Below are 21,896 nucleotides of genomic sequence, written 5' to 3' on the forward strand. Positions count from 1 at the left end.
AACTCAAGTTGTAAACATCAGGACGCGGAAAGGTCGACTGCAAATCTCGCATTATTTTTCAGGTAATACCACCGGTTTGGGTTAGGAACGCGATATGACAGGGCTGTCTATCGTATTCTTGTTACCGATACGAATCGTTAATAAAAATGAATTTAATCACCGATGATGACGAAGCGTTGCATCTGGTTGAATCTTTTTTTTTTTTCCTTGCTCTTTAGAAGAATTCGTGTACTGCTGATTTAAATAACTGAATAAGTTGCTTTTATTTTTATTTTTTTAAAGCAACCGCTCTCCAACCAGAAGGCTGTGGGGTTCGAATCCCGCCGTGGACACGGATGTTTGTGATTGTCTGTAGATGGGAGATGAATTTCATCGCCAGTGAGAGACCACCTCCCCACTTATTGGAGGCCTGAAGTGGCCTTGAAAAAAGTTCCATGTTTGGTCTTTTGAGCAGAGTTTTTCGGACTACGTAAAAAATAAATTAAAAAAACTATAAAATTGATAAGCAGTAACACAAAAAAGGAGCTACAAGGCAGACATATCCTGTTTGATATATGAAGGCATTGTCTGGTCACTTGACCTGCTTTGCTTGTTAAGAAACGCTGTCAAATCTCCATTGATGAGATCAGCTAACTCACCTTTGGTTGAAAGGCCTGTAAGTTTCATGAGTTGTAGACAGGATTCGTGACAGGTTATTTCGTCTCACCGCTGTCAATTTTTTTTACAGCTGAAATTATTATTTTTTTAATTTAAAAACAAAACATATAAACAGCATATTTCTTATTTAACTCTATTCTTCCACGGTCAACTGAAGCTTTCTGAAATTATGAATTTGCAAACTTAACGGGAAAGCATTGAAGCAAATCTTCTGAAAGTTATGAATAAGAGAAGATACGAGTAGTCGATGTTTCTGATACAGTGTTTCGTATAGATTGTTAACGTTTCTGAACACACTGGGTTAAATAACGTTCATTGATATAAGTAAAGATCCTGCAGTAATATTCTTAGGACCAATAGTAGAACAGAGTATAGTAGACTATATTCTATACTGCATTATGTTTGGCGTTTGAAACCCAGATCATTAGCAAACGAGCACAGCACTTTGTGCGTATTCCCATAATTTTCTGCATGAAAATCATTAATTTCTCAAAATATATGCTTGAAAGCTATACTTCATATTATGGTTGTTAATAATATATGGGAAGTAAGATTTTGGATCTTCCGTAGCCCAGTCGGTGTCGAGGATGCCCTTCGGTCGGGTTCAAATTCTGCTAGGAGGCGAAGAAACTTCATCAAGGTTTCAAGCGAAGATGAGTTAAGTGGTCGCATACGGATATTAAAAGGTTTTTCCTCCTGCAAACCAGCCAGAAAAATACATGCAATTTACAGCCATAAGCAGACAACTGAAACAGAATTAACTGCGCTATCGTAAGCATCGACCATGGTTTCTAGGAAACCAAGTTAGTTAACTGGCTGTGACAAGCCATCGAGCCTAAAAGGAAAGAAGAAATTATGACTTAGTGTGATGGGAAATTAGAAAAATCTCTTGGTCAGTATGATTCAGTTGTTCTCATGTAAGACAATTCACATAAAAATCCATCTCTAAATTACATTTTCAAGAATGAATCAGTAACGAAGCTCATTCAAGTATACGATGATGTAATCGAAGGAAACCAGAAGTCAGGAATGTGTTCAAGATCGCATATATTACTACAAAAGAATTGCTCTTGGTTCATAAATTCTGAATTTATTCGTACACGTTTTAGGATTTTGTCAACCGAGAGGACTTAAAATTTCCTGTAAATAACGTACTGCACAAGTACGAATTTGCAATTTTTAAAAAAAAAAAAAAAAAGAAGTGTGTGTGTGTGTGTGTGTGTGTATATATATATATTGAAATACATTTTTTTTTAAAAAAAGTTACAGCGAATATTTGAATGGATAACATTACAAAGATTTGCTATGAATGTCGCGTTGAAACAGTTCAAACAGAGTGCAGTAACGCTTCACAGCTATATTCAAGACGATGGATGAAATATCGGGCTGGATGGCTCAGCGGATACCATCTCCACTTCAGCCAATAAGTAGTATGGATATTTATAAATAAGTACAAGCGATTTTCATCTTCCCGTATCTCCTACTACAGTTTACTGGAAGACTGGTATGGCTTGGAAAAGTTCTGTTTGGTTTCCATGTCACAGTTCCCACATCATCGAACTTGTAGCCCAATCAAGGTATACGATTGGCGTGTACGAATTCGCTGAGTGGGATGCACATACATAGACTTTGAGTTTTACTACTAATAATTATTTTATCTCTGAAATGTATAATAATAATAATAATAAAAACGTATAGATTGCGTGTTTGCTAATTAACTGAAAATTTATATAATTTTGTCTGATTTCTTGAAAGAAGAGGCGACCACTCTGGTCCCGCTCCTTCCAGATTCTGGTTCAGCTTAATAAGAGAGAGATAAAGAGACGTTAACACTATCGTTTTTAGTTTTTCCACTCATTTGGAAATTTACAACATTTAACTTGCATGAGAGTTGAATGGCAGTATTATGACAGGCGACATTTTTAACTTTGTTGAGTGGCTTCAACAATCACAACGCGCTGCAAGTGCTTTATATAACGGTTTATTTTTTATTATATTAACAAATATCTATGCATATATATACGGAAAAACAACAACTATATTTTATTGTTTTTCCATAACAGATACGCTGTATTCAACAAACCGCAAGAGGGCATATGCAAGACTTGTTCTGTAAACACAAGAGTTTGGCGCCGCTGGGTATCAGGACAGGTAAACGCCGATGTAATTGCTACGTAGTGAAACTCCTAGAGTGGGGGGATCGGAGTAGAAAGCACGGAAAGGCAAGAACACACGTTTTACATAGCAAGGTATATGTCTTCTGGGTGCGGCAGAAAGTGGGTGTAGAATTCGTCAAGTAAAACTACGGACTTCAATAAATATTAACCATTTTATGGAATTCGAGTTATATTTTATGGCAACGCACGTCAAAGAAATATATTATCAATTACCTCAATATTAAGTTACACTGTTATTATTATTATTATTATAGCTATTTAATTAACGATACATTTTCTTATCTAAGGATTTACTGTTTACTTTGCAAATTTAGGAAATATAATAATCGAATCAAATAACTTTGAAACAGAAGTGGTCAGTTATTTTGTGCATTCCGATGCTCAATTTTGCACTATTGCCGCATGCTGAACATCTCATACAATATTACAGGTAATATGTACATAATTTTGTCATCAGTAGTTTAAATATCTAAATATATATCATGAATAGTATAGAATGCATTTTAAATATTTCCGCTTTAAAGAAACAAAACTAAAAAGATAAAGATAAGAATATGGGAGCACCCAATGGCTCAGCTCAACCCCCTCCCGACCTTCCCCACAAAAATTCCTGGGTGCGCCAGTACTCTCTAAAGTTAATGTCCAAATATCACTGTAAATTGTCAACGTAATTAGTTATTTCATAAGCAAGTCGGATTAAATAATTCTAACAACATTTATATCATAGGTTTCTGCTATATAATTTGTCTCTGTTCACAAAAATCTAACACACAGAATCAAACTGTTTTAAAACACGGAGTATCCTCAAAAACAACTTTCAAGTACAAAATCTAATGTGAATACAGAACACTTAAAGAACCAGCTGTGTTGATTAGAAAAACAACTGACGGGAAAAACAGTTTCCAAGAATTGCAACTTTATTTAATTAAAACTTCAAGCATAGAAAAAAAAAGATATTTTTCCCTATTTTCCGATTTGACATTAGTATTTTCATTCTTACCTTGAAATGGCAAGGGTATAATTTGTAAAAAATAAGTAAATAAATAAAATAAAAAATTTACTTACACATTTTCTATCTGATTTCCGTCTATCGTTCGGTGTTCTGCAACAGAATATCCAAAATATGATCCTGATTCTCCTAATTTAATAACGGAAAGCTTAGGTTCAAGGTTAAAACCGTGTGTCCATGCTAGAAAAAATGCTAAAATTATACATGCTAAGGTGCCTGTTACAGAACGATACATCTTCCACGGCATTCAACTAGCGCAGCCTCGCTGCACTTGTGCATACAAGCACTGTCAGTTCTTTAGTTTGAATGCTGGAGCCACAAGCGGTCGACGCCAAACGCGAAGTTACTGACATCACATACTTGGGCGACTTCTGGCGAATATTGCACAAATTATTATCCGGTTTACATGTTTTTCAGAAGATCGAGAACGCGGAGGAGGAGGAGAGAAAGCTAAAAGAAAGAAAAAAACTGTAATTTCAGGACACTGCTATTTAAATTGTACATTTATGATATAGGAAATGACCTGGGAAGAAATATTCATTTGTCAGCGGGAGCAAAAATAGTCCGACGGTATGCACAATTAAACGCAGCAAAATGTACAATTCATTCTACGCAGATCACGTGCTGTACACATACTGGCCACTGAATTAAAAACCTTTATACAGATATACATAAACGTCACTTACACTGCGCAAACAAAATACTTGGTCACATGTTCTACACAACTATTTAAGAATGCTGCTGATCAGTAATCGTCAATAATTTAGGAATTGTGATTACGGTCGATTGAGAGGATTGGCTGGACTTATCAGCATTCGTTCAGCGTAAGGTAAGCTTTTGGCTTTTAATGCAACTTTCTCGGGTCTTCTCCTGTTCCCTGCCCTGTGCCCATCAGTAGTCTTCAGCCTCTAGAAGGAGATTTCGACTGCCAGTCTGTACTTGGTGGAAATAAGGGACAAGGCAGGTCCTGAATCACACCGACCCCCCCCCCCCAATTAAATCACGGGTTGATTTAATTTAAATCATTGCTGCTACTTCGCGAGTTTTGCCAACGCTCGGTTTTGCTGGCAGTCCTTTGCAGCTGCGGGATTCTCTCTGCGGGTAGACCATCGATTGGATCTACTGGACTTATGCGGACTTAAGGACCCGCCCTCTTAAACAGTGCTTTTACACCTAATTTTCTCATAATGAGTGAAGTTGACGCTGACGCCCTGGTAGAGTCACTTGACAGAGAGCTGGTCATAAACATACTTAAAAAGATTCTTAAAAAATTTGAAATCAATTTATGCTGTATGTCGGGGGACGACAACGAGGGTGACGACACTGCTCCAACAGAAGAGAGGCTGGACTTGGTGATCTCCACCCCCTCTGATTTTACAGAGGTTCGAGTGCGCAAGAAGCGAAAAACTACGGACTCTGAACCGCCAAAAAAGGATGGAATAGAAGAAGATGGTCTCGTTTCGGACTCCTCTGCCTCCACTAGAGAAAAGATACCTCCAATCATGTCTCTTAGGGCTCCCATGTCCAATCTACAGATCTCTTATATCACTGCCAAAAATGTCACCGACGGCATCAAGATTCAGCCCAGCACAGTGATGGGCTATCGAAAAGTGACAGGAGAAATGAATGCCACAGGCATTCAGTATCACACATCACACTTTCTCGCTCGGCTCTGAGAAAAATCTGAATGTGGTGCTCAGAGGGGTGTCTGAAGATGTATTCACAGAAGAAGTGGCTGTTGATCTATGCCATCAAGACCTGCCATCCATCAAGGTCAGCACAATGACCAAAAAAGACAAGACTCCGATGCCACTAGTATTAGTTGAGATCCATCAATCTCGCAAACAGATTTTTGACCTGACGTCAATCTGTGCACTTAAAATTAGTCCAGAACCCTTAAGGGAAAAGGGCTTTAATAGGTCAGTGTCACAGATGTCAAAAGTTTGGCCATGCCCAGAAAATGTGTAAGGCTGAGTTTAAATTCTCTAAAATGCGGGGATAGCCATCCAACCAACATCTGCACAAAGCCGAAAACCTCCCCTGATAAATGTGTCAACTGCGGTGGCCCACACACAGCCAACCACAGAAGATACATTCAAAACCCAAAAAATAGCAAATCGAAGAGAGACAGACAGTCTTCTTCCCACAGTAGATGCACGCCAGAGGCCTAAGCTTCATAGCCTCTCAATGATCAGGAAAAATTCTCAAAGGCCTTTAAAAGAACAACTCAACAATGACAAACAAGGACATATGCAGATGTAGTCCGTTCTAAACAGATAACTCATGAACAGGATCAGCTAGTACCACACACAAATCTGACAACTATTATCACCTCCTGTCTAGCAAATATGCTCCAAGACTTCAGCAGATCCAACCCTACGCCATCCTCTACTAAAAGATTCCTAAAGGATACACAAACCATCCTCACAGCGCTCATTCATGAACAGGAATAAACCAAATCCAGAATCTCTGCAGATTATTGCGTAGATGGCGAACGGCCTCAAATATAGGGTCACGGAGCTCCAAGAGTTCACCCAAAGACATCAGCTAGGTATAGTTTTGATAAGTGAAATGCATATGAGACCATCGGACAACCCCAAAATTAGGGAATATCATCTGTACGGAACTGACAGGCTGAGCCACAGAGCCTCTATGCAACATACAATCTTCCATTAAAATCATTACTCTCCTCGGATTTGGATGCCATCTTCGGCATCAGAGAGAGCCTGTCCTATTTGTTGGTGACTTAAATGCCAAGAATCCCGCCTGGAGCAGTCGAACTACCAATAGGAATGGCCATATACTTGCTAACTATACAGGATCCAACAACGAGGTTATGGCAGGTCCCACCGAACCTACCCATCATAATATGCATGACACTGCTGATGTTTTGGACAGTCATACTGCAGAATGCGAGACTCCAGCACAGTTTAATGACACTAACGACCTTTCGTGTGATCACAATTCAATACTGTTGCAGTTGTGAAACCAAGAAAAACTATCTCTCCCCTACACACACTCATTCATATCATGAGAAAGGTTGTCCAAAGTACTCCCGAAATATATTGCTCCTGTTCCACTTATAAAATTCAAAGAAGAAATTGAAACAGATGTTAAAGATCTTATCCAACAAATTACCACAGCCTTTAACGCAGTCATTACTTATAAGGCTAGAAAAAGGTTTCATAATACTCATGCACTACAAGACAAACGAATCCTAAATAGGTTCAATTCTGCATTGAGAGATGCCCTAAAGCATATAGAAGTTAACATTGGGAAGAAAGAATGACTTCTATCTCTTCTGACAATCACTCCATTTGGAATCTAATTAGAAAGATCAAAAACAAAGACAAATCTCTTCCCCCTCTTCAAATAGATCTGGGCCTCATCCACACCGATGCCGATAAAGCCGAAGCAATAGCAGAAAACTTAGACAAGAAATGTAAATCCTCATATGAACATCTAGACTTCAATCATATCTACAAGAACCATCGACATGTCAGATGCTCATTAAAACCTTTTGTAACCTGCTCCAATCAAATTGCACCCACATCACCGGCAGAAATGTATGACATAATCAGGAGATTAAAAAACAAAAAAGCTCCTGGACCTGATGGCATCACCAACAAGGTGATCAAGTTGCTGCCTCGTATAGCCATTGTACATCTGACAAACATAATTAATTCCATCCTCCATTTCAAACATTTCCCTTCCTGTTGGAAGGTGGCAGATAAAATTCCAATCCATAAGACCAAAAAAGACCCGCACCTACCCTAAAATGATCAGCCCATCAGCCTCATCTGAAATTTGGGTAAAATCGCAGAAAAATTAAACATTCTTCCTTAAGAGCAGTTTGGATTTCGTCAATTTCATAGTACCACTCAACAGATATTATAGACTAGTCAAATACATCTCCATAGGATACAACTGGCATCAATGCACTGGGGCTGTGTTCCTTGACATAGCCCATGCATTTGATAAAATTTGGCATTTCAGATTACTGCACAAACTGATCTCAACTGGAATACCATTGGAAATGGTTCACCTAATTAAATCATACCTTTTAGACAGCGTATGCAAATCAAGATCAACAGTACAGTATCAGCCCAGAAACGTATATTGGATGGAGTCCCACAAGGATCCATACTAGTTCCAATTCTGCTTTCGATAAAGATAGCTAATATCCCGCACAATCCATTGTCATCAATCATGGATCTCTACGCGGATAATACAGCGATATTAGCCAGATCTCTACAACCACATCTTGCCATCAAGACATAACACCAGAGGAAGAAAATATTGATTTGGTGATTTTCCCGCCCACAACAGAGTTTAAGGAAGTACATGCGCGCAAAAACCTCAAGAAAACCTACTACAGATTGAGAAATGGTTCTCCAAATAAAGACTGCAAGTAAACCCCCAGAAGAGCATAGCCATGCTATTCACCAGAAGCCTGATGCTTTCTAAAGGGGACATCTTCCTGTTTAACACAAAAATCCCATGCCAAACAGAAGTCAAATACCTTGGTGTACTACTGGACAGAAGACTAACTTTCAACTGTCATACCAAGGCTCTCTGTGCAAAGGCATCAAAAGCCATTGCTCAACTCTATCCTCTAATCAACAGAAACTAAACACCAGAATCAAACTACTTATCTACAAACAGATGACTCATCCTACACCCACTTATGCTTCTCCGGCCTGTGGCCATACCACTGATACTAATATTCTCAAATTTCAACGAGGGCAAAATAAATGTCGAGATATAATTGTAAACGTTCCATGGTTCGTAAGAAATGTTTATCTCAATCTGGACACATATGTCCCCTATATTTACACTTTCCTACAAACTATAGCAACAACGTTCTTTTCAAAAGCATCTGCACAGAAATTTGCAACTATTGCAACTAGTTGCAAATTATGATGCAATGGATTTCTTCAAACATAAAAGGCCAAAGCCATCTTAAACTCCAATTCTGATGTAATCTCCAAGCCCACTCAGGGCGAGCAATTGGCTCATAAATGTTTCCACTCACTGTTTCCCCATCGGATAGTACGGAGTATGAAAAGCATTTTGCTTCACCCTTGAAGTCAGAAATGTTAATCGTTAATCGTAATCATCAATAGGACTGGTGCATGGTGGCGAAGATGAGTGAAGTAATGAATGGCAGTAATGGTTTTAGAATAATCTCGATAAAGACAATTAAATCCAAAGCCTAGACAAAAAACTTGCTTTTGAGCTACTTAAAAAGCTCTTAAAAAATATTTGATGAGGAACAGGTTGGGTTTTCAAATCTATATTCCATGACAAGTACTGAAGTGGAAGACATAACACCACAGGAGAAAAAGATTGATTTGGTGGTTTCCCTACCCACAACAGAGTTAAAAGAAGTACATGAGCGCAAAAAACGCAGAACAGAAGACACATCAAAGATGACAAGATGGAGGATGACATCACTAATGATGACTCTTCTGGCTCTCCTAAGGAGAAGGTGCCTCTGATAATCCTACGGGAGAAGAATGACTCTGGTAGCAATCATGAGAAAGGAAAAGATAACATACTCATGAGCGAAGATTGTCGATAAGGGTATTAAAATTCAACTCACCACAGTGGGTGATTTTCGTCACCTAACTAAAACCATTGATGCCCTGAATATCCAATATCATACATTCTCCCTCAGCTCAGAGAGATATTTGAAGATTATGCTCCGAGAAGTGACAGAAGATATCAACACTGAGGAGATTGCAGAAGATCTCTGCTACCATGGACGACCACCAGTAAAGGTCAGCAGGATTCCACTAGTGTGGTGACGTTGATGTCTACAAACCCCGTTGTAACAGCAGCAGCCGCCTAATGACATGGCGAACTGTCTTGTTGAAGGAGACGATCGTCAGTTCCATAGAAACACCACAAAGTAGGACGCATTGCCTTGTCCAGAATGTTAAGATTCTGGACGATGCAGTGCTTTCTGCATTGAAATCTCAGAGTTCAAAGTTTGTGCCACCACAAACAGAGGTCCGATTCAAATCATGTAATGCAGGATATTACCATCACACTAACATCTCCGAATTTCATAGCTGGGGATACGAACTCTCGTAAGAGACGTTCACCGGCCATCAGTCATACCCATATCCGTCCATCTGCTCGGTAGAGGGTATAGCGTGATTCATTGCTCCATAACATAACTTTCAAAGCTTCCACGTCTCACTGTGCACGGTCCTTTTCACCACTAAAGACAACGCTGCATATTGGTTCGGGTAACGTGCGACTTGCGTATTATGGTCCCACCATGGAAATCCATTTTGCGAGCATTGGCACACAGAAAATTGCTTGCAGGAGTACCATGCGAGGATATACTTCAAGAGAAAGATATTAGTATATCCTCGTATTGTACTGCACCACGCAATTTTCTGTATGCTGAGGTAAAAGAAAAATCACAAGTACAACACAGAATGAATCAACTTTTAAAGGGATATCTGAAGGAACAATTGAGCAGTGTTAAGAGAATTAATAAATCTTTAATTAAATGGGTGAGGAGTCAAAAAAGGAAGAGAAGCATGTGGAAGAGATTCATATATAAAGGTGACCAGCAAGCCCATAAGCAGTATAAAACACAGAACAGAAGCATTACTGGCAGTGGCGCACTCAGGATTTAATCTTGGAGGGGGCCGAGTGCTCAGGATTTAACCTTTGGGGGGGGGAGGCGAGTTGAGTAGACGATTTGCGAATACACATTACGCATCGGATACGACCTATGACTGAGCATCTGCAGTGATCGTTAATTCATAAGTAGTATAGAAATAGAAGACACGACAAAACATAAATAAAAAAATGAATTTTAATTAGGAAAAGATTTTTGGAAATTTTTCTAGTTTTTTTTCCTTTTCTTTGGGGGGAGTTTCCCTTACCCCTTGGCCTCCCCCCCTCTGGGTGCGCCACTGGTTACTGGTATGGTATAGATGCAAAATCGAAGTATGAGTGGAGATTAGTCGAGCTAGCTAAGAGTAATCTGAAAGAGTTTTTTCAGTATGCAACAAGTAAATGAAAAGTGTAGTAGAATAATTTTGATGAATGCAGATGATAGGAGATGAGTGAAGCAAAGGAAATAGTTGAAGTATTGAGTAATCATTGATGTACTTAGGATATTCCACCATCTGAATGTCAATGTAGATAATGGTTTGGACAGTATATCAACTCGTGTATTACGATAATGTGCTAAAGAATTTGTAGTCCCTTCGAATAGATTATCCAATCTGAGTCTCAGATCTGGTAGAGTCTCAGAGTAATGAGAGGAGAGGAAAATAGTAAAATTGCATAAAGGAGGTTCCAGGACAGAAGTAAAAAAAATATACCAATTAGCACTCAGGAGTGGTGGTCAAGGTATTGGGGAATATTTTATTTTTTTATGTGGCTTCTACCTACGAAAGACTACCACCCGCTGTATGAATTTATGAATAGTAGATTCGTACAATGGAAATGCTAATTATCTTCAACCGAATTCCATAATATCTGAAACACATTCACTATATATTTCTTAGTTTTAACATGTTCAAGACAGGTCGGTGCTGTATAGACTGAAGCAAAACCATATGTTGCACTGGCAACATATGGTTTTGCTTGAGTTTATACAGCAATTTCTGTTGGAGGGGAGATGTGATTCATTAGTTAGTGCCGTTTTTTATCCTACTTGTCTCTAATTGCACTATTTGTTGAGAAATATATTACACAGACTGCAGATGTCTCTGTACCTTATTCAGTGATACAATAAAACTACTTAGTATAAAAACTAGTATAGTGATGCTGTTGGGGAGGGCGTGTTGTTTACTGCAGGGAGCGAGTTACTATCGCCAGGACGTGAACGTCATGGCGATAGTAACTCGCAATTTGAGTAGGAGAATTCATACGTAATATATTATATATTATGTATGAACATTTATTGAGAAATATATACGTTTAAAATAATTCTTTTTTTCTTAATAATGATTCCATGAGTTAATGACGCATAGCTGAAAATTGCGGTGTACCCCCCCCCTGAAGACCTTTCACATACCCATGGGAGTATGCATACCACACTTTAAGAAACATTGCTCTAGTTGAAGAGTAAACTTGAAGTTACTTCTATCTTCGAGCCGCCTAGTGCAGAGGATGTAAATACCACTTCCTCTGACCTACATAGGCCTTATATATACAATAAATTAAATAAAAACAAATAAATTTCTGGATTTCTGTGCCCAGGTGTAATCATCTAGATTCCTTGAAAATGAAGAAGTAGAGAAATTTCATAGGCGAATAACCAAGTTGGTGAGTGGTCTGAGGAATGCTCCTTAAGTTGATTGATTGAGAGGTTGTACGTCAGAGAAGTTGGTTGATATGTGGAGAAGAGGGGATGTGGTAGAAACGTGTAAGTCTAGAAGAGATTTCTAGGATTGATCTAGGAAAAATATTTCAGAAGTTTGCTATTGTGGAAGAACTAGCGGTCATTCCTGGAAATTAAGGACGAGCGTGGTTAACAATGGTGTGAAGACTAGAATTTTGGTTGGAGAGTGGTGAATAAGTGAAATGCTTTGACAGAATCAGTTGTTAGTGTTTCGGCTGTCAGTGAGTTCAAGGAGAGGTATGACAGATATTGTGAGGATAGTTTGGGTCTCTTGCGATAAGGCTTAGAACTCCACGGAGGTGCCCGTGTAATAATAATAAAAAATAATAATCATTTGCTTCGTTTTGTTTTGTTATTATTTGGCTGTCTCAACGTTGCTCAATATTGATTCTCCAAGTAGGTGGCGTGCAGTTGTTTGTAAAAATTGATCAACTGTTTGTAAAGATATGAGTTTATGCTGAAGTTTTCTTGACACGGGGATTTGTCTTTTGTATTGATTTTTGATGATGAATATATGAATTTCGTTTGTGTTGAAGTTCAAGTGTATTCCATGTGGTTGTTTTATTAAAGAATAAATATATTATATTACCGAACGACATGTTGTCAAGCTTAGTTAAAGAACATCAACTACGACAAACTGCCAGAAGGGAAGAGCAAGGTGGTATTATATAATTTTGATTATCACTTTGTATTTAATATGTATATTTTAATTAATAACTTCGTTGTATATATACTAATGTTATGTAAATGTGTGTTAAAGAAATGACCGTTGGAAAGGAAAGTCCCATTAAAAAATTTATTTAATTCAAAAATTATGGATTTTCCCTAATTCCAGTTAGTTGTGCTGTGACATGGAAAAGGTAAAATTTTGTCTGGGATGCAATTTTGAAATTTTCCAGGGAAGTGAAAATCGCCAATACATACCGTTATTTCATTCCTCTTTGTTTTTCCCCCCTCATGTGCAACAGTACAACTGTTGTCATTTTACTATAGTTCCTTTGTGATATGACCTATGTAAATAATTAATTTTTTTTGTATTAATGTGAAGATTTTCTATAGCATAATCAGAGCCGTCGCCAGATTAGATTGCGCTCTAAGGCAAACAATTAAATGTCGCCCTTGATGGATTATAAGACAAAATATAAGAAAATATCCAATTACTATTTTGTTTTTATTACAAGAGAAACATTAATGCAAAAACGATTACATAATAACATTAATTAAATGTTTGCTCTACAGGGATATCGCACATTAAAACTTTATAAGCTCTTCTAAATTTAAATTATATTATAAGCCATGTTTGTCTCTATCGATATAGCTAAACCAACCAATCTTTCTTGGGTCACTGGTGTTTGCAAATAATTTTTAATCAGTTTAAGCTTGGGAAAAAAAAGGAAGCAGAAAGTTCCTACACTGCCTATAGGAATTGTTAGGGTAGCGACAGCGCCTACTGCAATATGGCTGAACGAGCACCCTTGTTCAGCTGTTCCGTGAGGCAGGCTGCCTCTATGCTACACCCTGTCGACGGTTCTAAGCATAATCACCACAAACATCTTGATGAACTGACAACCAGTCTTTAAACACTTTTGTTTATAACAGTTCTACCTTTAGTATATATAATCTATGAACCTTTCATTTTGTCCAGAATATAATAAATGCTATATATACATATATATTATTCCTATCTTTCTTTTCCTTCTTTAAATCATGATTAGTTATTCACATACTTCAAATAATTATGGAATTTTCATCTACTTTTCTTTGGTGTAAAGAAATTAAAACTTCTCTAAGTTTATTTCAAACTACTTTGCATTATTTACATCATGGAACTTTGAGTAATAAAAAAATGTGAAAATAAAGTTGAAAACTGATCATTATCCTTGCTGATATACAGCAAAAACTAGTAGTTATATTTCATTATGTATATTGTTCTGCTACAATGATAGTCACCCAGAGGCAAATGCTGGTCTTGAAATTCACGCTTGCTCTTATCATTCAGGGAGTGAGAGGTATGATTGAAGTCTGATTAGTGGAATAATGAATTACTGACCATTTAAAACTATATATTTAGAAATTTATGCACATTTAATCATACAAATACAACATTTATTTTACTAATGATTTTCTATCTCTTTCAATTTAGCTACTTGAATACAAATTCTACCCTACGATTCTTCTTTATGAACTGGTCAATAACATCATAAAGAGTTGTTTGTAACTTAATTTTCCAAAGCAACACGCACACTTGTAAAGGCTGGCTGAAGCTCACTGGCTAGAGCTATGTTGACTGCGTATGGCCTGTGTTTAAGCAACAGAGTGAGACGATGTGAAATGGCTATGCGTGCACATGAAATCACAGTGCTGCTGCGAGGACCTGGAAGCTCCTACAACCGAGCAAGCCAAGGTAGCTTTGACTTGATGAGCAAGCATCTGCCTTCGATACACAATGCAAAGCTCAGTTATTGCCGCGGAAGCTTAAGACATCTTCTGTCTACAAAAATAAATGCCTAAATGGAATGGTTATAAATGCATGCATTTTTTAACAAATAAATATTATTTCTTTCTCAATTAATGAGCTTGCACAGCAAGCATGGATAATTCGCCCCTGCAGTCAACACTTGAAAACAATCGCTGATGCTGGTAGCATCTCTAAACTTCCAGTAATGAAACTTAATATCCAGTTTCTGGAAACATGTAATGTTGTATTTCCCTCGATGTGGAAATATTAGCTATTATTTGTTGCAAATTACATTGGATACCAAATTAATGTACCATCATGATCATAAAGGTGAGCAGAAGCATTTCTGCTTATATAGATGTCATCCCACCAAACCTAACGCTATGGTTTCATTACCACAAAACTAATCAGAATAAAAAGAAGAGAAACTATAACACTAACTCACTTCAAATGAATCCAGAACACCAAATCTGGAGAGGTATGGCATTTAGTTCTTGTTGGATGTGTTTCTGGTATTGGTTTTTTGTTTGTGTTGGGATGATGATTTGTTCCTTTACTGATTTAAATGGTCAGATTGGTGCTCACTAAGGGCCAACTCCTGCAACACATCTACCTGCTAGCACACACACCTTTCCCACTTCAAAAACATTCCCACCTGCCTGTTTTTCACCTGTGAACACCTACCCTGCCTGTTATCTAAGAATATACACTCATCACCAACCTTTCCCAGCTGATAAATACCAATCTAATCTCAAAAAAGCACCTGCCACCTTAAAACTGCCTGCTACCTCATAAAGACCCACACTTTCCCACCAAACACACATACCATCCTCATGACATCACATTCATCATAAAAAAATAAATAAATAAACTTGTCTCTAATATATAACACGAATACATAAAGTAACAAAACATTCATCACAGAGCACACTAAAAACAGTACTATAGCGAAGTCACTAAAAGCAACTTCACTAATGAAAAGCATAAAAATATTAATAACTAGTAACAACTTCAGTAAAAAAGAATAACAAAAAAAAATTATCTGCATAACAGTTTCTCATCTTTCACACGGTGGCACATAACTGTTTCTAATCTTCCACTTGGTGGTGTACTTGCACTATAACGTTGTCACTTTCAGTGACGTGATATCGTCATTCTATAGTCATGCCCTCCCTCTGAGTTGTTTCAGGGGCATATTATTACCTTAATATGCCCCTGAAATTTTAAATTCCAATCCACCATAACCTGGGGATTTCATACTTGGTCCACTTCTTCCAGTATGCATCTACATATAGAGTATGCAGTGTCTCATCTCTTTATCCCAAAATTCAAAACTATACACTTAACAGCAGTCCCATTCATCTTGAATGGGACTGCTGGGTACATCTTCCTGAATTTCAGTGACATTTTTACTGATATAAAGTTTGAAAAGTATTGGTCCTAGCACAGTCCTGTGGAACTCCACTGATAACTTTCCTTTTCCCTGATATTGTTCCTCTGTACACAACCCTTTGGTATCCATGACAGTCAATTGCCAATCCACTTCAACTTAATATCCAAACCAATACATTGCAGCTTAAATGGCAGTTTGTCATGGGGAATACAATCAAATACTTTTCAAAAAAAAAAAAAAAAAATGCATTTTTCAATTCAAACTCTTCTTACTTTATCATAAAAGTTAAGCAGATTACTGAAAGGAGAGCACCCCCTGTAATGAATCCATGCTGACATTCAGGATAATATTCTCATCTGCTGATGTTTATGTACAAGTGCTTACCAGTTTCTCCAGTTTCTACCTTTAACCACAAAACTAATTGAAACTTGACTATAGTTTGATGCCTCTGTTCTCACACCACCCTTATGCAGTGGCACATCTTATCTTCCTTCTACTCCCAAGTGATGTTCTCAAAATGGTTGAAGACATGGACCCCAATGTTGAACGCTACTTATTAGTAGAAAGTACATGATGTGTTTCCTTGCTGTAAACAAATTTATGATGAAAAGAAGAAGAGGAATAAGCAAAGCGCATCGGACGTTTTCATAAAAAAAAAAACAAAAAAAAAACAAAGGTTACACCAGAAGAGCCACAGCCTGGCCTTCACACAGGGAAGGTAATGAAGATGTGATTGTGGAGGAAGATTTGGGTGATTATTCTCCTGTTTTATAATGGCAGTAACGCACAGTACAGTTTTATAATAAGGTTTAAAAATTAATATGACAGTATACTTATTAGAGTTATAGGGGTTAAGTCCCTAACCCCTATAACTCTGTTGATTTTATGTATCGACTTACGTCCAAACTGACTTATGTCCTACCTGATGGAATGAAACCCTGACTTAAGTTGAGAGATGACTGTACTTAGACTGTAAATGTTTTTATAGTGTATTTAGTTATACAATAAAAAAATGTTTTTCTTGCTTCTGCAGTATAGCATCTGTTGAGAATAGAATGTGTTTTATGCTATGGGAAGACATTTATTCCAGTCTTTGGAAAAAAACTGATGTAGTAAGTAAAAATTCATCTATTCATGAATAAACATGAATCCTTATGAATGAAGTTTTATAAGAAGCAAACTGTATCCATTCATCTCCAACAAAAAAAATTAGGCAATGAACTTAGGATTTGCATAAGGATGGATAATTCCGATAATGATAGGAACATATCTATGCATATATTACTATGTAAAAAGTCTATACTGAACATTACTGAATAAAAGAATATTCCTAGAAAACCAAGCATTATAATAACTAAAACACAGAAATAAATATACATATCAAGGACACCAAAATTCATAAAATGATTGGTTGGTTGGTCCATTAACCCACACATATTTCTGCGACGCCTAGATGAATCGTGTTTTTTTGATGTGGTTCCCAGCCATTAAAGGTTAATTGAATACCTTCTAGTACATTAGTACCCTGGGTGGGTTAAGGATCCCCCTCATTTTTATCAATTTTATGTATTTTTTATTTATTTTTATACATAGTCTGGAAATCTTGCTATAGAGACCAAACATGGAACTTTTTTCAAGCTTCCAATAATAAATGGGGCAGTGGTCAACATGTCATGAACATTATTAGTTCATTGGAAATGAACTAATAATGTTGATGGCATGTTTGCTATATTTCATTTATTATTGGCTATTCGTATTTCTCAAACAAATCCCCTTTATTCCCTTATCATTGTCTAGAGTTTAAAGATTACATTATTTGCTCCACCCAGCACCTTAAAGGACACACATACATATAATATCACAAATGATATTTATTAATAATTTGATTGCCAGTAATGAAAGTATTTCTATTCAAACTTTTCTTTCTCTTTCTTATTATTCTCATCTCACATGACTCATTAATGATGGTTAATATATTTACAACTTTTAGTAATTCAAATATACCAACTAAGTATAGCATTCTCTTTAATTACCGTTTTCTGACATATCCTAAAACAAACGTATTTGTTTTCCACCCCTACACAGATTTGGTTAATATTGAAAAACCATTAAGATATGCACCACATCTGCAGATATGCAAGCATGAAACTGCTGAGGGGCACAGAGTTTTCTATCATTCCACCAGATGGTTAGGGTGGTGGCAAGAGAGTACCGATTGCTGACATCCAGAGCACTTTGTATTGTAAATACTTTTGCTTCATTTACTTTTGCTCCTTCAACTATCTCCATTCCCTTTTGAATAAAACTCACCTCACCAGAATTGAAACACTAATAAAATATTCATTAAGCAGCTGTATCATTTGCCTTAGTCACTCAACCACTGGTTCCATCTAGCAGGACTATTTGTCTAGTCATTCCTTCTCTGGCTGGCCACAGAACAACAAAAATTCAGGATTTTTCCATGAATGTAATGGTAGTCTGCTCTAATATTCAAATTTTTCCTAGTTTACTATATTAGTCGCTTTTTTCACTTGAATTTTACATTCCTCATGCCATTCATGACCTCTCACTCTGTACTTTTCCATAATTTCTTTTCATCTGTAATTCTTTTTTAATATTGGTAGTCATCCATTTTACCCCCTTTTTTATGTTATATATTTTGCCACTGCTGTTAACAAATGTCCTCAACTAGCTTCCATATAGTTACTTCTTGACCTTTCATTTCCTCTATCCATGGTACTTACCCAAGTTGGTCTCATATTTATACTACATCTACCTATATAATAGGTAATTTCCTCACACAGTCTGATGATCAGAGTCACTGGCATAGTTGCAGCTTCAGAACAGGTGTAGTGTAAATTTTGGTAAACCACTCTGTTGGCTCAGATCATTGAATTCAATGGAGAAAAACCTCTTTTCTATACAGAGATAGATAAATTTTTGGGGGAGGGGGCTGTTATTGAACTTTAACACATCTCTATAACATTCTACCACAAAATCTGGGATACTGTTGAGTATACTTCTCAAAAGTACACTCCACTCAGATAACTAGGTCCAGAAAATTGTGGCCTACCTAACAGTCACGTGACTGATATCACATCCATCCATTGACATCAATCGTGTGACACTCCACTGAGTACATGACAAAACACTGTGCAAATAAAAAGAAATAGAAAATGTCAGTAAAAATAAAGAAATACTAAAAATCAACAAAAAATACCCAAGATCACTCAATACATAAAATCCTTTTCCTGTTTCAGACCACAATTTATTATTCACTAATTTGTAATGCTTATATGATTTTCCTTAAATTGATTTGCTGCAAATAAATATTATATTATTTATATATAATATTAATATATATTTACACATACATACAATTGAACCCACATCCTCTTGGCTGGAGAGTGGATATGCTAACAACTTGGCTAACCAGGCCAGCAATGGGTGGGGAGCTCTGGTGTCAAACCAAGAATACCTTGAACATGAATTCTTCATCCTCAAACATCTTAGGGGCCCTAAGATGTTTGAGGATGATAAGGATACCAGTGTTTTTATCACTGATGATATCCTTATGGAAACATTGTTTCCACAAGGATATCACCAGTAGTTTCATTAGTAGTTTCTCAGAATGTTGTTTTCCAAGAAACTACTGCAAGCATCATCAATGGGTGGAATACCAATCACAGTAACACTTCATAAAACACTCAATTCTTGTAGAGGAATGATATTAGAATGGGATCTCCTTGATGTTCCTGATCAGGAGATATGTTCAAAGCTTAAAGATCAGAGAGTGACAAGTGTGAGATGCAACCTGATATGTAGTGCTGGTCACCTGGTTCCAACAAGGAATATCATCCCTACTTTTGATACATAATCCTCCAGCATTAGTAAAAGCAGAGTATCTCAACTGTCCTGTTATTGTACATCCCTAATCCACTAAGATACTTTAAATGTCAGAAATATGGACATGCCCAAACTGCCTGTAGTGGCTCTATCACTAGTGCCTGATGTGGTAGTGAAAAGCAATAACAAACCTTGCTTTGCAAAAAAGCTAAATGTGTCAACTGTCAGGGAGATTATCCAGCTTACACTCATGCATGTCGGTAATGGAAAGACCAAAAAGAAATACAAAAATTTAAAACAGAACAAAACATATATCATATCAGGATGCAAGTTAGCCACCACCACACCACACCTGCTCTGAGATCCTCATATGCTGAGAAGGTAATAATTAAGAAAATGTCAGCAGCAACTCAAACACATATGCCTATTCCACCATCACATAATTTTACCATACCTGAACTCTATGATTGTAAGTGCTTTTCTGTTGAGTGCATCGATCGCATAAACTATGGTCTTACTCCAGAGACAACTCCAAAAATGGTTCCATTTGATGAGAACTCACTTGTGAAAAAAAACTGTGGCAAAGATATCGCTTAAACTACCAGACACCCCCACAGAAAAAATGGATACTTTGGTATCCACTGAAAGTAAATTAAACTTGCCAACTGACCCTGACAAATTTATTTAATGAATGATATTTTTTACCATAGGAAGATAAATCCTCAACCTCCTGAAACCAGACAAGTCTATAAACCAAATCAATAGGAAAATTTTTACAATGGAACTGTCATGCGTTTTGCCAGAATATCAATAATATCAAGATCTTTTTGCAGAATTACAAATCTTTCTGTTTCTGTCTACAGGAAATGTACTTAAGACCCAGTGAGGACCCTACCTTAAGGAATTTCACTGTTGTACACAAGGATAGAAGAATAGAGGATAGAGGAATAGATATCCTAGGGGGCAGTCATACTCTTTTCCATCATGTCCAATTTAATACTTCTCTGGAAGCAGTAGCGATTTGCCTGTCTGAGGGATTTCTTATTACAGTATGTTCACTTTATTTACCACTAAGTGCTAAGTTAAATGAAATCGATCTTGATAAACTTATCTTGCACCTGCCTGAACCCATACTTCTTATGGGTGACTATAATGGTCATAATACAATGTGGGGTAGTGCCAACACAAATGAGGTTGAATAATTGAAAGAATCCTTGACAATAATGACCTTTCCCTTTTCAATAACAGACTCAATACTTTCTTCCATATACCTACCCACTCATATTCTGCAATTGATCTCAGAATGCTCCCCTTCCATTCCTTCGTGTGATATGTTAAAGTACATACATGGAAGCAATCACTTTCCTGTTCTTTGCATAATATCTTCACAGGAACCATCTTCCCTTACACAGATGTCCATATGGAAAATGGACCAGGCTGACTGGAACACTTTTTCCAATCTTGCAAAATTTAATGCTGATACAATCAGTCACGCTTATCAGTGAAGCAGTAAAGTATGTAACAGACTGCATTGTCCAGGCAGCAACAGCCTCCATTCCAAGAACATCATTTCGATTTTCACTCCATCCAAAGCCTTGGTGGAATCTAGAATGCTTGACCACCAAAAAAAGATCAACACAGAGCATGAGGTATATTTCACAGATACCCCACCACATCAAACTTAATAGCTTTTAAGCATGCTTGGGCCAAGGCACGTTATGTGAGATGGCAGAGTCAAAAATAATCTTGGATTCAATTTACCTCATGAATTAATCAAATGACCAGTGCAAAAATTGTATGGGATAAAATCTGGAAAAATGAAACGTAGATATGGAGCACATAGTTTGTCTACCTTAGACCATAAATGGAGTGTTATCGATGATCCCAAAGCTATTGCAGTGTGACACTTCAGGAGAAAAGTTTTGCCAAAATCTCAGCAACATCTTCATAAAACTCTTGAATTTTTAATACTGAAAGAG

The 21,896-nt window shown here is 37.1% G+C and overlaps 2 protein-coding genes across 2 annotated transcripts in view; one reads left to right on the forward strand and one right to left on the reverse strand.

Moving 5' to 3' along the window:
* Positions 1 to 4,090, reverse strand: part of LOC150094544 (integrin alpha-PS1-like) — a 397,822-nt gene extending 393,732 nt beyond the window's left edge. Inside the window, exon 1 of the mRNA XM_090412091.1 lies at positions 3,900 to 4,090. Within this exon, the coding sequence (XP_090268217.1) occupies positions 3,900 to 4,090 (191 nt within the window). The remainder of the gene's footprint in view (positions 1 to 3,899) is intronic.
* Positions 4,091 to 12,648: 8,558 nt separating this feature from the next.
* Blos1 (biogenesis of lysosome-related organelles complex 1 subunit 1) overlaps positions 12,649 to 21,896 on the forward strand; it is a 41,630-nt gene continuing 32,382 nt past the window's right edge. The window contains exon 1 of the mRNA XM_090411910.1: positions 12,649 to 12,878. Within this exon, the coding sequence (XP_090268036.1) occupies positions 12,818 to 12,878 (61 nt within the window). The 5' untranslated portion in view covers positions 12,649 to 12,817. The remainder of the gene's footprint in view (positions 12,879 to 21,896) is intronic.

The sequence above is a fragment of the Typopeltis vanoorti genome, chromosome 22 (assembly GCF_054136105.1).
Source record: "Typopeltis vanoorti isolate ZY-2024b chromosome 22, IOZ_Tvanoo_1.0, whole genome shotgun sequence".
NCBI lineage: Eukaryota > Metazoa > Arthropoda > Arachnida > Uropygi > Thelyphonidae > Typopeltis > Typopeltis vanoorti.